We start from the raw sequence: 20848 nt of genomic DNA on the forward strand, positions 1-20848 counted from the left end.
CTGCCTCTGCTAAGGCTTGGCCAGAAAGCCTGCCTGGGGGCTGAGCGGAGCAACTGCGTGGAGACTTGTGGTGGAGCCAAGCAACCTGACCTCATGCTGGAGAGAAATGAGTTAAGAACTGACCTAAGTACTGTGTCGTGTTGATATAATCGGACCTCTCGAGAAGGGGTGAGCCATGGTCTGCATGGCTGTGGAGGAGCCCTGGTCTGCTGGGGAACTAAGCTCATTCCTTGAAGGAGGTCATTCAGACCCCACCTGTGGCATCTGTCAGGTGGTGGCTGATTTCCAAATTGTAAACACATCTAGTAACAAATACAAACATTTATGTTAAGCTGTGTAAATGTGCAGAGATGTACAATTTTCTTATGGGGAGTTAATGGTCATTTTAGTAGCTTACACTGTGTGCAGCTGAGACTGGAGTAGAGCAACAGAAGCATTGGTGCTGTGCTGTGTGCTTCTTTGTAAGTGGAGGGCCAAAGCCTGCTTGGTGCTTGTTCCAGTAGCTGTCCTTTGTGGAGCTGGTAGGTTAGCAATACAGTCAGGCTGTGGTGCTGTCAGCCAAAAGCAACAGCCGCTTAATACGTGCTGAATTTATCAGAACCCAACATTCAGGCCAGTTGAGTGTCTAACTTTAATCAAGAAGTGGTGTTCGGGCTACATGCTGGTTGAGACCTTTCACTGTATTTTTGAAAGGATTGATAGCCCTGTAAGTGTTACAGTTACCAGCAGACTACTTTCTGTGTGAGGTGTTTGGGTAAGTGAATTGCCTTCCACAAGAGCTGATGGTTAGTAAAGCTAACAAGAAAATCTGTTAAGAGGAGTTTTTCCCAGGATAACATTTAGAAAAGAATAAGATAGTGAAACGACATATTTTACAAGAGTGTTGTTTGTCAGCTATCTAAATCATAATTTTCATTTAGCAAAATATCTGTGTGGTCAAGTTGGCTTTCATCCAGAGCTGGAAACAAAGTCTTCACGGAGGCTTTTCAGTACCAATACAGTGATCTGACGGTGAGCCGAGGGCGAGGAGGAGGCACTGCATTGTATATTCAAGTTAAATTTTTGCTGTCCATGATGAACGTTGAGATGTTTGTCTAATGCTCTCTTCCATCAAACAGGACATCCTGAGCAGAATTTTTTTTTGGCAGTGTCTACAAGCAGGGTTGATATTATTCAGTGGTTTTCCGGAGCTAACGTTGTCTACGATTAAGTTAAGGAATATTTTTTTCTCTCTGCCTAAGTTTGTTTTTTGAAGGTGTCAGACATCTATTTCTTTGTTAGCAGTTGCAAAAGATTCAGCGTGCTGCAGAACAAAATGCATGCTAGTCTGTAAAGTAATTTTGGAATTGTTTTTCCAAATAAATGTGTATACAGTTTAGTGAAGCATCAGATGTGCAGCTTGTCATGTTTATTTAGAGGGGATACAAAGTGGTGGTTCAGAGTAATGTCTCTAACTTTCAATAAGGAGATTCTGGTTGTTTCAAAGTTAAAAATAGAGGATTTGCGTATCTGTTCTGATTTTTATTATAATAGTTAATGGTGGATGTAAAGCTGGATGCCCATGACTACTCCATAATTATTTCTAAGTCTTCTTGCTTCATAAGACAGTTACTTGCTCTTTTGAAGCAGGGCAGTAATGGCTTTTTACAATTATTCTGGATGCTCCAAGGAGCTGGAACAAATAACAGACCAGGTATCATACAATCACAGAATGGCTTGGGTTGGAAGGGACATTAAAGACCATCTAGTCCCAACCCCTGCCATAGGCCCGGACACCACCCACTAGATCACGTTTCCCAGGGCCTCATCTAACCTGGTCTTGAACACCTCCACATACGTTTGTTTGAAAATATAATTGAGCGTAGTGGTGGTGTATCTACTTACTGGTATGTGGCCTTGTGTCTTACTGCTCTTCTTGTGTCATGTTCTGAATTCTAACCTCATTGTTTTTCTCAATTGTCTAGTTCAGCCATGCTGTTCCCCCCTGCCCCCTCTTGTTGAAGTGCTGTAACTGCTGAGCTGCATTTTCAGATCCGTGTTTTCAGTTCCTTTCAGAGTTTCTGTTTTGGACTTGCTCCTTTCACACATTGCTGTTTCCTCAGTTTCCACATTTGTTGAATGAGTCTGTATTGTAGTTACTCTTACCTCTTTGTCCCCTTATAAAGTTTTTTAGCGTTCCCTCAGCTTCATATCTGAACGATGGTGACCATATACATTGCTTGTTTCTTTTTACACTGCTAGTCAGAGCTGCTGGTGCTGGCACTAGTTGGAAAATTGCCTCAGCTTATGAAGACTTAAAAGACTCTGGACTTACTAAGACCAGAAAGCACCATAAAGTTCTAACTTTATTATGCTGATCATAGAATATTACTGTTACTCTGTTATCTGTACCAATAACTTACAGAATCAAGGAATCATTAACATTGGAAAAGCCCTCCAAGATCATCTGGTCCAACCATCCCCCTACCACCAACGTCACCCACTAAACCACGTCCCCAAGCGCCAGGTCCAACCTTTCCTTGAACACCCCCAGGGATGGTGACTCCACCACCTCCTTGGGCAACCCGTCCCAATGCCTGACTGCTCTTTCTGAGAAGAAATGTCTCCTCATTTCCAAGCTAAGAAACAGTTTCCAAGAAACATTTTGTCCAAAAATGCTTTTAAAGTACTGTCCCTTGTTCTGCAAGTATGTGCTATGAACATCTTAAAGACATTGGTTGCAAATACTACAAAAGGTAGATGCTCTGTGCAGATTTTCAGAATAATTTTGCACTTTAAAATAGGCCAGTATTACACACAGCCTGTAGCTTATTCTCTTCCCCTCACCAGTCTGAGCTGGGTAAGGTGGTGGAAGATAGAAATGAACACTGCTTCTAGCTTGTTATGTGCCTGGTGTTGGTCAGTGTGCTCTGGGGGTTCTGTGTGCTAGTGGTGAGCTGTTAAGGATGGCTCTGAAGGAAGGCAAGTTGTGGGATGTTTGCTTGGATCATGTCCCATACCTGAATGGTACTGCAAGATGATGCAGAGTTTAAGGGGTAAATGACACCTGGGTTATAAAGGTAGGGGGTTAGTTGTGCAGTGAACAATGATTTTCATCCCTAAGTTGTTAAATCTGTTACCAAGGTCTTAGCTGTGGAGTGTTAGAAGATGTGGTGTCGAAAAGGTGACTTAGGCTGGTGGCATTCGCATGTAGTCTGGAGAGCAAGGTCATGTGTCTGAGCTTAAAAAAGAGAAAGTTGTGTTAGTGCACAACACAGTAAGGGATTGGTTGAAGTCCTGATTTGATTTAACGTGACTTGGAAATGTCTGGGTTTTGGTGGTTTGAGGAACTGGGTGATTAGAAAATGTTCGTGTGCTGGGGTATGATGGGTAGGGTTTGGATGGTGGAAGAGAAAGAAATATTGAAAAAGTAACTTTTATTGTGGAGAGGCAACAATATCGTTTTACAGACAGTCTTGTCAGTGTCAGCATAGCTAGTTAGAGGTTTCGCTGGGGAGAGTGAGTTGAACTGTGCTGGAAGTCAACAGGATATTTAAAATTAAGGGCTCATTGTGAATATGTTGCTACGCTGCTGCACTTAAGAGAAAAATTGTAAATGTTTTAGGACAGTTGTATGTGGCAGAGCTTAGAGGAATATTCAGAGGTTGATAATGCCAAAGGCTTTGAGAGTACCAGCAAGTTGTACAACTCCTGGGTTCTAAGCAGGTAAAGATGGTGAAACTGGAAGCCGTACGTGGGGCCACTGGGTATGGATGCTAGGCTGGGGAAAGAGTAAAGGAACCATAAATAGCACATGAACATAACTGTGAGTAAAAACAGGCTAAGAGGGTTTGTGCCAGTCTTTATTTAAAAGTGGTATTACTTCCTTGCCTATATTTGATATTCCAGCATCACGTTAGTCTGTCTGTTTCTTTGTCTCATTTATTTCGTGTAATACAGAGGAGGCCAAACCTCCAAGTAGACTTCTACATATTTGGCCTAGATATGTTATTTTTGTTTATTTTAATAAAATAGATTTTGTTTCATCTGGTTGAGCAAGGTGAGTTGGTGTGAGTGGCTTCCTAGCATCGTTAGTCTAGCTGATGATCCAAAGATCGTCTTAGTATTTAAGAAACAGGAACAGGTTTCTGCCAAGGTCTCCTCAGAGCTGTGCTTGCAAGGACTCTCTAGAGAAGAGAAGGCTCAAGGAGACAGGTTGTCACTGTTATAAAACATTACGGCAAGAAGGAAGGGAAGGAACTGTTCCTTATGAGTGCCAAGGAACTTAGAACAAGAACTCAGATCAGAATTTCTGAAGAGATTAGGAAGTACTTTAAATAGCAAGTGTGACTGAAGTCTAAAATGAATTCTGGGGGAGTTTGCAGTTCCCTTTGGATGTGCTTTTTTCAGAATAGCTGTAAAAATGTCTGTCTCACAGTTTTGGTTGGACAATCCAATTGCAAAAATCTAACACTTGCAACAGCTTTTGTTCCATTTAATATATTAATTAAGAAAAATACGTTTTATGAATTGACCTGACCAAGAGACTCTCACATTGACATCTGATTTTTCCGTGTAAGTGGTGATTGGCATTAATGGCTAGTTTTGCTTAATTCCTCTCTCTTTTTTTTGAGTCCTAGAGCACATATTATGGTTTTGCTTAGGAGAGAAATCGGATTTATACCAGTAGGATGCCTTGCTTCACTTTTTCAATTACTGACCCTTGCCAAATATTACAAGAATTACTTAAATTACTTAAATCTGTTGCATGTTTAACTTTGAAATGTTCTGAACTGTATTGATCTGAATTGTTTGGAAAATAATTTGTCATTTTCCCTGTTAACAATATAGCAGAAGTGTGCCTTCAATGTTCTTGCCTCTTCCTGCATTGTTGACAATTTTATGATCTATGGCTGGAGGAGAATGTGAACTGGTAGTAGGACTCTGTTTTTTTTTTTTCTTTGAATTTTTCCAATTGGTTGCTGAACCGAAGCATATGAGCTACAGACATCTGCATGATCCTCAACAAGGGGTTCGGTATGCTAAGCTTTTCATCTTGTTTGGGTTTTTGGGGTTGGAGTTTGGAACTTCTTACAGCCTAGTTTAATTGACTACTTCTAGCTCTTGTACTGAGTCACTACATTGTCATCCTGTGTACAGCTCCTAATTTGTATTCTTCCTTCTCCCCCCGAAAAAATCTGTGCATTATGGCTGAAGAATCCTAAGCTATTTATCTATTTTTCATACGGAAACACTTCTGTACCCTTTCCTATGCATTATTTTGCTTCTTACAGACACTGAATCTTCCAAGTCATCATCAGCCCCAGTGTCTGTCCACAGCTTTGCAGTCATTCCCTGTTGCCTTCAGGTCTTTGCTGATAGTAAGCTCATCCTGAGATTTACGAGGTCCGTTGACAAGGATGGCCTTCTCCATTTCCTTAGTAACATTCTGGTTATATTTTTCAGCATTTTCCCCACTGTGGGTGTTAGGGTTTACCCCAGTTCTTCAAAGGCTCTGTGAATAATGGCAGGGTCATCTCCACCACCAGTGCAGCAATTGGAGCAGGTCTGTGATCTGTTGGGTCGTGCTGGTGGCATCTCTGGGGGCTGTCCGGGTGGGTCTGGGGAGCCTGCTTTGAAGCAGGAAGCCAGGCTGATGAGGCTGTGCTACCTGTGCTCTTCTGTTGAGCTCCCCATAGCTTTGAAAGCTTGCTGATTCTGCTCACGATAGGAAGGGGATAGAGCTTTAAATGCTAAAACAGATCTCTCACTAGGACCATTCCTCCATCATGTTGCAACCTTGCATTGAAGGGACTTTGCCCTGCAGGGGACTGGGAATAAAAAAGACAAAGGTTTGTTGGATTTAGGTGAGGACCCCAGGGAGAGGTTGAGCCTCCCACCATTGTCTGGGTCGCGAAGCCCCAGCTGATGGATGCAGCTCTGAGCTTCCTGCTCCCGTTGCCTCAGTCAGTGCTACCCTGAGCCCCATCTCTGAAGCCCTGCTTGCTCCTAATCAACAGGAACTGGCACGGGTAAACGTGAACCTACCAAGTGCTTCTGCTGCCAAGGGGATGAAAGGAAAGTGAGTGAGAAGGTGGCTATATGAGAAGGATTTGCCTCAAAGCAGGTTAGAGGAGGATTCTTTGTTCCTTCTGAGCAGTAATGGTGCAGCCTGACAAAGCAAGTAGCTGATGCTCCGTTCCCACTGGATGTGACCTGGAGCTTGTCATGCCGACCAGTAACGTACTTAACAGGTCAAAGGCAGCAAGAAAGATGCTTAAGCAGAAGTGTGAATTTAGGTACTTGAAAAAGCACAATTTCAGTGTCTTGAGGTATGGAAAGCTATCAGCAGTGCCAGCTTAAGATTTTTCTACTGCTGGTGCAGGCAAATACTTCTGGAAAGATTAGGTGACTAAGTGACGGCCACCATGCAGTCTTTCAGAGAGATTTTAAAATTGGTCCTAACCTTTCTGTTTGGTGAAGTGTGGTTTCTGGGTGCAGGGGAGTCTCATTCCTCATTGTGACCACACATTCTACTGCTCACAGGCAGGGGCTATTTGATTTTGGTCTGTTAGGGCTCCCTGCCCTTTATGTGCACACTTTTCCTTGCGCTGCTCTTATTTCCAAGAATGGACCTTTTCAACCCAGGGCAGAATGGATTGCCATGACAAGGTATGAACATCTGTAGGTTATGCACCTTCTGGCACCCAGACTGTCTGGGTTAGTTTGATTACCTGTAGTTTATTTTATACAGTTTCTGTACAGTTTGTGGATACATGAAAGCTGGATAGGAAACATCTCTCCGCCACTGGCATTCGTCTTCTCACTGTAGGTTATTCCACATCATCATCTCTGTAGGATCTATGGAAAATCAGGTTTCTTTAGACCAGCTTTTTTCTTCTGTAAAATCTTTTTCTAGCAAAGAAGGACAATGAATGTCCTTCACTGTAAGTGAATTGGTCACTGGTGAAGGCATCATACTGAGAAAACTGGAGATTTATCCAAGGTTGGGGAGACTTGACTAGTGAATGCCAAACTAACAGGGAGTAAATATTTATTCATTTTTTTTTGTTTGTTTGTTTGTTTTAATAAAAGCAAGGAAAAGGTATGGGGTGTGTCTTTTGCTGGAAGCTAAATATAACAAAATTAAAAGCAGTTCTCAACAGTGTTGGTAACTGCAGTGGAATAACTCGTGCATATCCTCATTCATTTAAAAGTAGAAAATCAAACCTGGATGTCTTAAATGCAGGACTTTCAGGAGTGAGGCAGGCACAAATGAGGGTCTTCAGCCTGTCCGTGCATGGAGGCCAGCCTAAGAGATTAAGACTTTTTTTTTTTCCCATGGCCTTTGAATTCCTGAGCCTATGAAAGCTTTAACTCTGTTTGCTTGTTTTTCTGGTAGGAGTTATTAGCAAACTCTGCCCTTACTTCTCCAAGTGGTAATAAGACGGTTTTAACAGTGTGTGAATGGGTAAGGATAGGAGGTAGCATACCAAATGATCTACATATTTAGATGTATAGGTAGGAAAAATATATTTGAGACAAAGGAATACCTTTTCTATTCTGTGCAGCAGCTGCTTTGGCTAGGGCAGGCTGTGTCAGTAACCACTGTAACACTTGTCATGTGGCTCTTGCCCAACTTTTAATCTCCTGAAACTCTTGGGCTCGAAAGCAGAGAAATAATTCAGAAGGAGTAGATACCAGCTCTGCTTTGCCCTCCGTAGGTTACAGACTTGGTTTTGGCTATTGATGCTCCTTGCATACTAAATACAGTGACAGCCGTGCATCAGTTAATAAAAAGACAGTGATGTGATAATTTGAAGCTTGTTCTGTACAGGTTTGACTGTTTTTTGGTCAGTGTTGCATACATCATTGCTCTGTTCTCAAAGCCAGAGTACTATGTAACGGTTTTAGAAGTCTTTTAAGTTCTGGACTTGTTGATTTTAAATTTTTTTTTGCACATATAGATCTGCAATTTAGCGTAACTTTCTGTTACCAAATAGTTTTGTTTTGCTTTTAGGATTTTTGCTAACAACTGAAACCAATTGCTGGTGTATGTGACGACAGTGCTCTGCCTACAAAACAGTTTTTTCTTACTTTAGATAGTGATTGCTGAAATCGGAGATAGCATGGGTTCCCACTTAGCCTTACCTTTATACACTGGTGCATATTGGCAAAAGAGATGCCTAATAAGATCGTATTTCAGAGATCCACAAGAATGTGGATTACTTGGTGAATTATGTGGGAATAGCATGGATTATCAAACAGTTTTATTGAAGTTGGGCTGACAGCTGTGTTGGGGTGGGGAAATTGCATTTCAAAACTGTAAATAACTTTTCTGTATGGTGAAGGTTTCAAAGGTGGCACTTGACTGGGGTGCTAGTGAAATATTGACATTCTTCCATTAACCCTTAGACTTTATTGCATAGACAGAATTGCTTGCCTTGAAGTAAACGTGCTTTTTATTAGCATTGGATAAAGTACTTATTAACATTGGATAGAACACCGATAGTACATCCATATCTAGATTCTAAACACGTACAGTACCAGATAGAACATTTTGTGATTTCTGCTGTTCATGTATCCAGTCTCTGTCGTTTAGCTGGTAGTTCTGTGCAGCTCTAAGCAGTCCTGGTTTGTGCTGCCTGATCCCTGTGTCTGCCCGTTTGCTCCCTGTGCTGGAGGACAGCAGCTGTGAGCCGCCGAGGTTTTTTATTGCAGCAGGAGCAGGACGAAGGAGTGAGCAGTGCTGGTGTAGGGCAAAGTGCAGTATGTCAAGAGGTCTTGTAAGGACAGGCTTAGGCTCCTCCAGGTGCCTTCTGTAGTGGAATGAATCCCTTGTGGGGTTACATTTTGCAGAAACAAGGGAAATGATGATAGCTGGGGAACTGACAGGGCGAGTAGGAGAGGTGTGACTTAGAAATCCTCAGAGAAGACGTGAAAACTTTGTTCAAAGACTTCTTAATGTTGTAGCCAGTGATGCCTCTGTTTTTTTCTCTGGTACTGTGGAAGATGCTATGAAACTATCCATTGCTAATTCCTATGAAAACCTCATCGTGCCGGTCAATAGTGCTTTGAAAGACGTCCCTCCAACACTGGTGTTTTGTTGAAGGAACTGATGTCAGTGACATTAATTAGAAAAAGTGCTTTGGAATGAACTCCCAAACAACAGATGTCTTCACGATGAGTTTAGAACTTGAATGATTTTTTTTTTTTTAATCAAACCACATTTGAGAATTACCATTTTCAATGTAGAGAAAACTAACAATCATTGCATGGTCTCTGTTAAGGATGTTAGTGCCTGGACTTGAGTTTTCAGTTATCTTGTAAATGAAATGTTTTGAAATAATGTTACGTATAGTGTCTGGAGGAAATTTGATATGCATATATGTAATTCAAAAAGGTGTTTTTCCTTAAACGTGTATCACTGGCAGTAAAGAAAAAGCCTCTGAACTGAGGATTAAAGCATTTCTGTGTACCCAAAAGACTGAAATATTCATTATGTGATTTTGTTTTATCACTGTCATCTGATTTCAGAGATCAGCAGATGGATCAAGTCCAGAAGATGGAGATGGTAAGAAATTTGATCATAAGATTAAGAAGCACTAGTAAACATCTTTCCAGGATTTTATGTGTTTTCTCTAATTGCTTTTTTTCTACAGAATCTGATCGAGAGGATGGAAACTACTGTCCGCCTGTAAAGCGTGAGAGAACTTCATCATTAACTCAGTTCCCTCCTTCTCAGTCAGGTAAATATTAATTTTTACCTTATTAATATGTGAGAGAGGTGAGTTGTTTATTTTTTTTTTCCACAGTCATGCTGTCAGTCTTACTATTGCATGCTGTGCTTTGGTTTGAAAGACTGCAGCAACCATGTACTCATGTACTCTGATTTCAGATTTTCTTCTGTGGTCTGTGATAGTAAATTGAATCAAGCCTTGGAGGAATCGAGATAGACAAGCTTATGTGCATCTGTTTATACACACACACCCTTTCTAGTTTTATCTTTTAATCTTATGCTGTTCAATGGAAGAATTTATCCGAAATCTTTTTGCCCTGTTGTGATCAGGTCACTTCTTACAAAATCTGTGTAAATGCTGTGTTTTTCCTTTAGTTGTTCTGCTGCCAAGCAAATCTTCCAAGTCTCAGGTTGTGCTTGAGTTCCTTTAGTCTGTTTCTTTTCTCCCATTCCTTCTGAAATTGAGAGAATTCAGTGCATTTCAGCAACATTCACACCTGGCATATGTGAGCGATACTGACCACCATCTGAATGTATATGTAGCTAGTACGGCAACACCACTGGAGAGGGCCTGGATAAGTTTTTGCAGTTCATATACATTGGAATGGTCATGTTTGACACCTGTGTTCACGTACAGGAACTGTCTCTAAAATTTGTGCCTTCTCTCTTCACAAATAACACAAAGTTTTTAGATTGGTTTGAGGATTGTTTTAATTAAGAGACTTCAGTGCTTGGAGACTTTGATCTTTCATTTCTGTCTTAGTTGGGAAAGTAGGTTGGGAAAACAGTCAAACAATAAATACTCCTCTAGCATATGCAGCGCATTCAGGAAGTGTGATTAAAAGGTACAGAACTAATTAATTATTTTGCCTTTTAAAGGAATAGGTGACTAGAATTTTAAATGCAGTTGCTGTTATTTTATGGACAGAGTATTTCATATCACCAGTGCTAGTCAGGGTGAGAATTACAAGATCCAGATTTTCTGGCTAAGCTGTGCACCAGTTTCAAGGTGCAGTCCTGTTAATTGAGTAAGTTTCAGGGGGCAAGTGTTGCTGCTGTCTGCTTTCTCATCACTCTTAGTAGAAGAACACTTTGCACAAAAATAATGGATATGTCAATATAAACATATGCGTGGAAATTTGCGGTACACTGCCTTGTGAAGGCATGTCCTTAAATAGCCAGGGACTTCTTTCTATAAATGCAATCCACCCAGCATTTGGAACTGCTGTTTTGTAGCTCTGCTTAGGAGCAAATCTCACAGTAGGTGCAAGTTTGGAGACTTCTGGTTCTGTTGGTGAGACGGCGTTATTCTTTTGTCAGGAAACATTATCTGTAGATGGGGCAATTTCGCATCTGGTATGTAGTGGCTCACTAAGAGCTTGCATACTTCTCACCTTATGTCTAAAGTGCAGTTCCTGCAACTTTACTGAAATTTCTGCTATCTTGGCTTAGAGAATCCCTGCCTTTGGATTCTGTGACTTAGGTGGTTTGCCTCGAACACTTGCCAGAGAAGATTGAGGCAAAAAAAGTTGTGGAGTATCTCGGCTTTCTCCATATCCTGCGTAACTAGGTCTCCCGTTTCCTTCAGCAGAGGGCCCATGTGAGGGGACAGTTGAGCTTTGGAAGGCAGCTTTTGGGTTGCCAGCTTGGATTCTGTTTCTAGGATTGTGTGTTCCTTTATAGGACGGTTCCTGCAGTGATAACAGATCTTTGAGATCCACTTCTGCAGTGTTTATATCTATATTACTTCTTCAAGATCTCAAATTATCTCAGAAAGTACTATTGGAAGTGGATGACTTTGAATGGACTTGACTGAGCAGTTATTTGCAGCTGGTATGATTGAGTGCATTTCTTACCTGACATGAAATTCTTCAAAGGGCATCCTTTGAACTGCCCACTAAGTAAGGACTCAAACCGGTTGGAGAAATGACAAGGCTTGTTAAAATGTAGAAGTTCGTTTAGAAGTTATGTATTATATACACCTAGCTGTACTCTGGTCAATTTGTCCGGAAGGATACTGTGAGAGACAGTATCGAAAGCTGTACTGAAATCCAGAAAGATTACATCGGCTGGCTTCCTTTGGTCAACTAGATGGGTGATCTTGTCAAGAAAGTAAATTAAGTTTGTTAAACATGTTGTGAAACCATGTTGGATTTTACCAATGACTGTGGTGTCCTTCAGGTGTTTTTCAATAACTCCCCAAATAATCTCCATAATTTTACCAGGCATTGAAGCGAGACTTATAGGCCTATAATTGCTAGGATCTTCTTTCTTGCCCTTCTTGAAAAATTAGGACCATATTTGCCAGCTTCCAGTCAACTGGGACCTCTCCGGATTCCCAAGGCCATTGAAAATATTTGAGAGGGGTCCCGTGATGATATCAGCCTGCTCTCTGAGTACCCTGGGATGAATCCCATCAGGTCCCATGGACTTAAATTTTAACTTTTGAAATGTTGTATGTGTTTTGTAATTGTATTTCATATTCTATTATCTTTATTAATTCCTAGTTCAAATAGAAGTCAGACCAGGAATACTGTGTTTGTCTTCCCTTCCCTTCCCTTCTGAAGTTTACTTTTTCTCTGTTTCAGGAGAAACTGAAGTGTTTTTTTGTTTATTTATTTATTTATTTATTTTTTACAATGAACTGTTTATTTCTGTGTTTGCAATACTGCATAAGTTAAGAAAGACAGAAAAACCTAAAATAAAACAAATGACCAGAAAAACTGTGTTCAATTTGTAGCCATAATATGCCTGGAAGGGAGTTTATCATTAAGAACAACATACACAACTTCCCTTTTTCTTTTTCCCCTTGACCACAGTAACAAAGAACAATGTCTTTATGCCATCAAGCTTCTGTGAACCTTCTACAGGCAATTCTGACTCAGAACAAGGTGAGATTTCTTAGTTTTTCCTCCTTTGTCTCAGCAAACTGCTGGCAGTCTATGACAATCCAAAATATTCTGACACTTCAGAAATTAGACCCTATCTGGGAGAAGGGAAATGGTGGGTCTGGTCTTAGAGCTTTTATCGTGCTTATTTCTTGTTCTCACTTGCTTACTTCTTCTCTTGTTCATACTTACTTGTTTTCATGCTTGCTGGAGGTAATTAAAATAACGAATACAAAAATTTATAAATGCTTTGGGAGTGGTGGAGTGCAACGAGACTATTCTACCTGTTAACCTCAAGATAAAACTTAAGGGAAATGTCACTTGTCTACCTGTTTGATACCGTTTCTTTGATATCACAATCCAATCAACCATAACCTATGGTCATGATTTTGTTGAACCATGACCTGCAAATGTTCACAGTACTTTTTATTTTGTTGAACACGCTTGTTCTGCAAGGTTGTTGTATTGGTGCCACTGTATAGCATGTTGTTATGCTTAACTGGCATGAGACTAATGAAGTACAGTAAGATGATATGGTGCTGAGCCAGTCATCTTATTCTGAGCACAGCTGCTACAACCCTTAAAGAAAACACTTCATAATTACATCTTACAAATTTTGGGGGGAACTGATTTCGTAATAGTTGTGGATTTATAAATATTATTTTTTTGAAATTTAGGTATTATATCTAAAAGCCTTAACTTTAGTAAGTACAACCATGGATTTTTTTTGCCTTCATACTATGAAAGCATAAGGTAATAGCTAATGGAATTACAATAAATTAATATTAAGCGATTAATCTTTGACTTAGCTAATGATAATTGGCAGTTGGTGCTTGTTAGCATTTGCCATGCTCAGTTACTGATGATTGCCGTTTTTTCTTGATTCTCACATAAAAGCTCTATTAAGTACTTACATAGAAAGAACTCCGTTTCTCTTGTGAAAATGCTGTTTCATCTTTCTCCTGAAAAATACCTTTGAATACTTGCAACAAATTGTATATGTGCACTGTGATGATCACTGGGAATTAGACTTCTGGTAGAAGGGATCGCATTTTTTGGAAATCTCAATAAGACTTTGCATTGGATATTTATAAAGCTTGTGGTTTGTTACAATGGGGAAAGTATGAGCAGTGCTATGACTGTCTGAAAGTAGGTTACATCTATAGTATGTTACATCTATGTCCTTTTAATTTTGTTTTGCTTCTAGAGGAAAAAAGCAGTGGATTCCGGCTGAAGCCACCAATACTTATTCATGGTCAAGCACCCAGTGCAGGTAAGTTCAATGTTTTCTGCAGCAGTAGAATGAAACCAGGGTAATTCAAGCATTTTTATCTATTTAGGAGTTTTCTCACGCTCCTGTTGTTGGCAAACCCAGGTGGCGAAACCTTTGCTTAGACACATTACAATTTTGGGTTGGATCAGCCGTGTATTTCTGAAATGGGATTCCCAGTTGCCTCTGCTGAGCGTGCTTTGGCTCACTTAAAGTAGTCCTGAGCTTCATGAACTCAGTTCTTTAGTGTCAAACTGGGACAAAGGGCATGCACCACGAGTGTGCTCAGAAAGTTCTTAGCTGTTAATGTGCGCTCAGACTCTTAACCTTCACTTTCCCTGTCTCTGGCCTTAGAATGGAGCACAAGTGTGGTGTCCTTGATGACACCTGTTCTGCTGTATAGTTTTGATTTGAGCTTCGTATTTGCTAATGTAGACTTAGCCAGTAGAGAAAGAACGTTAATATTACAGCTTGTAGGAGTTTAAGGAAATAACACGTTTTGATAGTGGAAGAAATTATATGTAATGTGTATAGAAATAGTTTCATTTTCAGGAGGCATAGCAAAATAAAAAAAAAAGTAATCAAATTATGTTCTTACGAGAAGCTGACATATGAATGTTTGGACTTAAGATATTAGGTATACAAAATATTGGAGTGAGTCAGTTTGGGTAGCTTCCATCACAGTATCTTAATGGATCAAGAATTCAACTTTGGTGGTGGTTTTATGTTTGTTTGTTTGTTTGTTTGTTTTTAAGTGAAGACATCTGAATCCTTTGGAATTGCCATAGCCATCTAGAGTTGATGTTATGTTTTTTTTTGAGTGGGTTGTTTTATGTCAGTTGGCTTTTTTGAATCAGAGCTGAAACGAAGAATTGTAGTGCCGTGTATCTTTCTACAGCAAACCAGAGAGGCCAAGTTAACTCAAATCCAAAAGGTTGTTAAATAAAACATGTACATTTATTATGCTGCCAATATTTGATCATAGGAAGAATGAAAAAAATTAATTTATCAGTATCCAAAAGTGATGTTATTAGAAGGAGAAAAAAATACTTGGAATGTGTAGTCAGGTAATACTTCGGTGAATAAATAGGATTGCTTATGTACTGTTCACTTCTTACATTTCTGAATTTTGTTTCTGAGTTAATGTCATAACCTCTCCTTGGGTGCCTTCCTGGTTAAGGTAGAGAATATATTCAAAGGTCTCTCTTATGGATAGAAAGCAAATGGTTGTCTTCTCTATGTGGGACTGATTTATTTTTTCAGGGTGGAATGAGGGATGGGAAAACGGGGGTGGAAGCTTTTAAAATGACTAGTGTTCCATTACATGTTCTATTGGAAGCACTTCTGGAGAAGATTAGATGAAGCTAAATTTTTCGACTTCAAAGCTTTATAGCTCTTGAAAAAATTCCCTACTTGCAGGACTCCCAAGCCAGAAACCGAAGGAACAGCAGCGAAGTGTGCTACGTCCTGCAGTATTACAGGCACCACAGCCAAAAGCTTTCTCACAGATGGGTAAATAATGCTTTTGCTTTCTGGAATACCACAGAGGAAGACCAAAAATACTAAATCTGTTTCATGCAGCAGCCTGATTTTACTCAGTAGCTGCCTTTGTTTTTCTAGGCTTCTCCTTTCTGAAAGGAAACATCTTACACGTTAAGCGTATCTGTGTTACATAAGGCTTGATTGTGTCACCTTTTCAGTTTTTGTGTGGATGACTATCTGACATTGCCAGGCCCTGAACTTTGTTGTAATCCATGCTTAATTTTTGGAATAAAAAAAACCTAACTGCGCGAATTGACAGTCTCAAACAACAACATTGACCATGGCATAATAAGCTACTGCCCGTGTGGTAGAGACTTCAGCTACCTGCAGAGTGATGTAAAATGCCTTAACCACTGGCAGGTGTTTCCAAGCCAGGGAACTTTCTGAAGCAGAGACTTTGAGCAAGGTTTTTCATCATTAATTTAGGCATGTTAATTATTTAATGTATTATTATGGAATCTAATATAGCAGTTAGAAACAGGCATTATTGGAAAGTTAAAGCAAAAAGTTGTTCAAGGTTTCCACATCTCCTAAACTTTTATGCTTTCCTGGCTCTTCTGCCTTCTGTTATTTGGAAGTTTAATTGATGTGAAACAGAAGTAACTTCAGCTACTGCTGAATTTGACACTGTTTCAAACGTTTCTAGCTTGACTTCTTGGTGTGCCTGTTAGCAGATTGAATTCTACAGAGGACCTAAATATTGGGGTTAAAATTTCCTCTTGGAGTTCATTATGTAGGTTCCTAGATCAGCTCAAAGAGGAGTTGTGAAGTATTAAATTGGGGGTTGTTGCTTGAAGTTGTATGTGGTGAAGCCCATATTTATACAGACTATGTGACATTTCCCTTACATGGTTTTCTGCAGTTGGAATTTTCATTCTGCAAAATACTATGGGGACCCTGTAGTTTACATTGCCATGTTTCATATATTTAAAAAAAAAAAAAAGCAGAAGACAAGTATGCCATTTACTATAGAAAACTGCTGCTTCTTTTAGGGTGCTCTAAATAGCTAGAGAATCAATGCCAGCTTGTTATTCCTTGTTGCAGTTCTGAGCAGTGGGACCAATGGCGTAAATATTCCACCAGATTCTGCAGCCACATCAGAATCACTAAGTAATGCAACACTGAAAAGTTCTGACTCTGAAGACAAGGTGAGTTGGAGAAGGATTTAAAGGGCACTCAATTTGAGAAAATTTAAAACAAGTATCTCTGAATGGAGCCTGTCTGTTCGTTAATATGAGTGCAGTTTCATCACTTGATGACTCCTTTGTCGATCCATACTATGCTAGCCCACTTTAGGAGTAATAGTAAGTAGGTTTTATCAGTTCTAATACTACGCTGTTTATGTTTACTAAATCAGGAACTGTGGCAAAGATTGCTGAGTTGAAATATCATAGAGAACTTAGAATGGCTTTAGTCTGTATTTTTTCCTTACGAAGTATGAAAAATGCTCAATTCTGCTTCTACTCTCACTGTTTTCTTTTGTCCCTCTTATTTTTTCGTCTTACGGTAAAATCTTATTGCTGCATGGGTGATGCTGTTCCCATCATAGGCATTGAATTCCTGTAGTTCAGGCATCTTGGTTCTGTGGACTGATAGAATGTTGCTTTTCCCTCTGTCAGATGGCATGAAGATACATCTTCCTCCTGCAGGTTCACCTCTTAATCTGTGTGTGGGGAGAAATTGCAGGGAACTTCCTTCTTTGAGGGGAGAAAAGCTGTTTTAACATCCAGTGGCCATTGCCAGGTCTGCTGCTTCTCTCAGGCCAGAGTCTGGGAAGCATTTCCAGTCTGAAGAACCTTTGGTTTTGACCAAGGGGCACTGAGCAGTTTACACTGTGTTCAGTTTTCCTTCTCAGACTGCCTAGCAAAAAGCCATCACCTACCCATGGATAGCTTTACTGCTACCACCTTGATTTCTAACAACTGAATGTAGAATGGTGTTGGGAAATGTGAAGATAGAAAGCATACAAGAAACTGAAGTGAATGAGCGACACTTAAAAGTTTAGAGCTGATAGAGTTGGAGCTGATAATTAGTAAAGAGGTAGCGAGTAAATTCCATATGGGAAACAGTAGCGGGAGAGCAGAGGTAATGAGGGGCTGAAAAACTTGAGCTAGGGGAAAAGGCATATAAGTGCATAAAAAAGTTACGTGGTATTTTGAAGGGAAAGCAGTGGAGTAGTTCCTTCTGTGTTCTGTGCAACGTGTCTAGTCCATTCTTGCCAGCAGGTGTTGAGCTAACTACTGGTATCTTATGATACAGTGACTGAGGGCATAAGGAGATGTTCGGTGATTTTGCACCATTTTTTTGTCTGGGGGTTTGTTTTTGTGGATTCATTAGAGAGTAGATTGCTTTTTGATGCCACACTGAGCATAGCCATAGCAGGGCACCTGCTCAGCTATGCCCCTGTCTTGGCAGCTGCAGTGAAAGGCTGCAGGTGGAAAGTTCAATGCAGATGTACAGATACAAGGACTTTGGCACTGCAAAAAGTTCAAGAGCCTTAATGTCCTGTGAGACAGTGTTGAATGTGAATGAGAGGGGTTCATACTTTAAGACAAACAACATGCTGGGCTGTTTCCCTAAGGCTGTAGCCAATAGGTTAAGCAAAGTGACTGTTCCCTGTTTACTTGCCACTTTGTGGACTTCATCAGGAATATTGTGTGTAGCTGGGGGCTTGCATCTAGTGTGAGCAAGATGGAATGAGCCTGGAAGTGCCTATCAAAAAAAAAAGGCAGCAAGCATGGGAAAGAGGGACTCCAGTTGGATAGTAGGGCAAAATGATTGAATTGAGTCCATTCAGACATGGAAACAGGCTACACAATATAGGGCTGCCATCATTAGATTTGTATTTAAACTTGTCTATACAGTGTCCTAGGCAGCCAGCCTGGTGTAACTTTGAAGTTGATACTGCTTTGAGCACAGTTGGAATGAAATGACATTTAAAATTCCCTATTCTGTGTTTCCTTTAGAAATATTATCTGAACAACAACAGTTTTTTTAAATGTAAAATTTGCCTTGTAGCTCTGAAGATTTTATTGGCTTGGCATTGTAAATGACTGTGACTCACCATATCATAACCTTCATTTTTTGCTTAAAGAAAATGCTTTTAATTATCTAGACTAAGATTTTCAATGTCTTTCTTTAGGCAGGAGAATGTCAGAAAAAAGAGTCCAACAACACTTCAGATGACGACAGCTGCGAGAAGGCGGAGTTAAATGCACAGCAAGCATTTGTATTTGGGCAAAACTTAAGAGATAGGGTTAAGGTAAACACATGCTTGTTATCTTGACTAGGAGTTGAGGGTAAGAAACACTGGACTTGACTATTTGTTGGCATGAGTGTTGCACACTGTTTATAAAGTTATTCAAAACCATTATATAATGGGGTTAAAACTTCCTTGCATTCTTGCCAAATCCAAAACTGTACACAGTTCAGCTGGCTGCTTAGTAAAACTGGTCTTCCAGTTATTTAGTAAACTCCTGCTACTGTTACAAATCACAGAATCATAGAACAGCTTGGGTTGGAAGGGGTCTTAAAGACCATCCAGTTCCAACCCCCCTGCCATGAGCAGGGATGCCACCCTGCTCATGATCAGGTTCCTCGGGGCCTTGTCCAGCCTGGTCTTAAGTGCCTCCAGGGATGGGGCATCCACAACCTTTCTGGGCAACCTGTTCCAGTGCCTCAACACCCTGTGAGTGAAGAGTTTCCTCCTAACCTCTAATGTAAATCTCCCCTCTTTTAGTTTATAGTCTTTCCCCCTTGTCCAGTCATTGTCTGCCCTAGCACAAAAAGTTGCTCTAAGTCCCCATTTAAGTACTGAAAAGCTGCAGTAAGGTCACACCTGAGCCTTTTCTTCAGGCTGAACGTCCCCAGCTCTCTCAGCTCTCACCTTTTTTCATAGGAGAGGTGCTTCAGCCCTCTGGTCATCTTCTTGGCCTCCTCTGGACCTACTCTAACAGATCAATGGAATACAATATTTTCTCTCACTTTTTGGGTTAGATTTAAGTTGACATCTGTTCCTAAGATGCTCCTATGCAACCAAGGTTTCACAGAAAAAGTAAGAAAAGAAAAACAGGCCAACTTGGGTTCAAATCTTTGCATGAAGTATTTGGGTTGGATTGTTTGTACCCCCTTATAATGCAAGTTAGTACAGGTTTCCTAGCGTAACAAAAGAAAAAGTGCAGTACTGGGATATGGGGTTATCTTATTTTATCTTAGAAAGTGTTTGCGAAAAGAGCATTTTCTTGAGGGGAAAAAAGAGCTGAAATTTTTGTGGTTCATAGTTAAAGCTGTCTTAATACATACTGTTTTTGTAGTTAGGAGATGAAAGTGATGAAACTGCCGATGTGCAGAATGCTGGCCTTCCGACATCAGACACACCTTCTGCAACAAATTATTTCCTACAGTACATCAGTTCCAGGTGAGACTACAGAGAATCCTATATCCTTAATTTGTGCTCAAAATTATTTGTGATTCTGCTTTTTTGGATGCAGGGATTATAACTGGGTCAGTGGCAACCCACTGAAGAAAGCAGGTAGCAAACTTCAGATTTTTTTCTGAATTATTTTTGTCTTCAATTTCTGTCTGATCATGGTTACACAGAACAGCTCCTTCTGCAAAACAGGTGCATTCATAACATGAGCTCAGGTGTGCACTTTGGATGTCTTTACTTCATGAGAGTCTCCAGGACATTGTCTTCCTGTTCGTGCCTACCTGTGGAAGGTCTAAGGAATTGGCTGTCCCAAAACAGTTTTTGTTTTTTGGGCCATCTTTCCTGGTGACCTTACAGTGTATTAGCAGTTATAGAGCCTCTAGTTTATTGCCTTGTTCATTTGAAGCACTTCTAACCTTCAGATTTGCAGATCAGTTACATGAAGTTCCCTACGTGTTGGTAGGCATATGGTACCTGTTCTGGAAATGTATCAGTTCCCTTATCAATCATTGAGTATTCCTTCTTGGACCTGAGTATTAGAGCTGAACTTAACTTTTAGAGAGGTATGCATGCAGGGAAGATGGGTGAAAAAATGTTCAATTTTTGAGTCTAAAATGGTAGTAAAACTATCGCCCTTCCTAAACAGGGGTTTAAAATCTTCTAATAAAAATGTCGTGTGTGGGAGGTTGCTCTTCTATTAGGAAAATGAGAGGGATGAGTCTTGATTGTGAGACTTCTTGGGAAGTCTGTAACATTGCAGCTAGTCCAAGAAAAGGCATGGCTCATCCCTGCTACTGTTGCTTCAGTTTTGATATTGCAAGTGTTTTTGTTTCAGTTCTTTCCCTGACTTTTTGAGAAAATTGACCTAAGGATGTGTAGTGGTTTGAGTTTTCTGTGCATGTAGAATACTGTTTTTTTAAAAAGTATGCAGTGTGATTAAATAGTAAGCCCTTGCTTAGCATTCAGCATTGCTTAATAAGTAATTAGATATGCAGAGGGAA

At 40.2% G+C, this 20848-nt stretch overlaps 1 protein-coding gene across 2 annotated transcripts in view; it reads left to right on the forward strand.

Annotated features, from left to right (window-relative positions):
• The window catches only part of RANBP3 (RAN binding protein 3), a 43156-nt gene that overhangs the window by 13291 nt on the left and 9017 nt on the right, over positions 1-20848 (forward strand). Inside the window, exons 1-9 of one of the 2 annotated variants that reach the window (XM_072029108.1) lie at positions 6555-6651; positions 9517-9553; positions 9642-9728; positions 12538-12609; positions 13814-13879; positions 15296-15388; positions 16463-16566; positions 18561-18680; positions 19732-19835. In XM_072029108.1, coding sequence (XP_071885209.1) covers positions 6634-6651; positions 9517-9553; positions 9642-9728; positions 12538-12609; positions 13814-13879; positions 15296-15388; positions 16463-16566; positions 18561-18680; positions 19732-19835 — 701 coding nt within the window. In that variant the 5' untranslated portion in view covers positions 6555-6633. Of the gene's footprint in view, positions 1-6554; positions 6652-9516; positions 9554-9641; positions 9729-12537; positions 12610-13813; positions 13880-15295; positions 15389-16462; positions 16567-18560; positions 18681-19731; positions 19836-20848 lie in introns of those variants that run through there. The other variant, XM_027471808.3, reaches the window with a different exon arrangement.

This window comes from Anas platyrhynchos, chromosome 29 (assembly GCF_047663525.1).
Source record: "Anas platyrhynchos isolate ZD024472 breed Pekin duck chromosome 29, IASCAAS_PekinDuck_T2T, whole genome shotgun sequence".
Taxonomy (NCBI): Eukaryota; Metazoa; Chordata; class Aves; order Anseriformes; family Anatidae; genus Anas; species Anas platyrhynchos.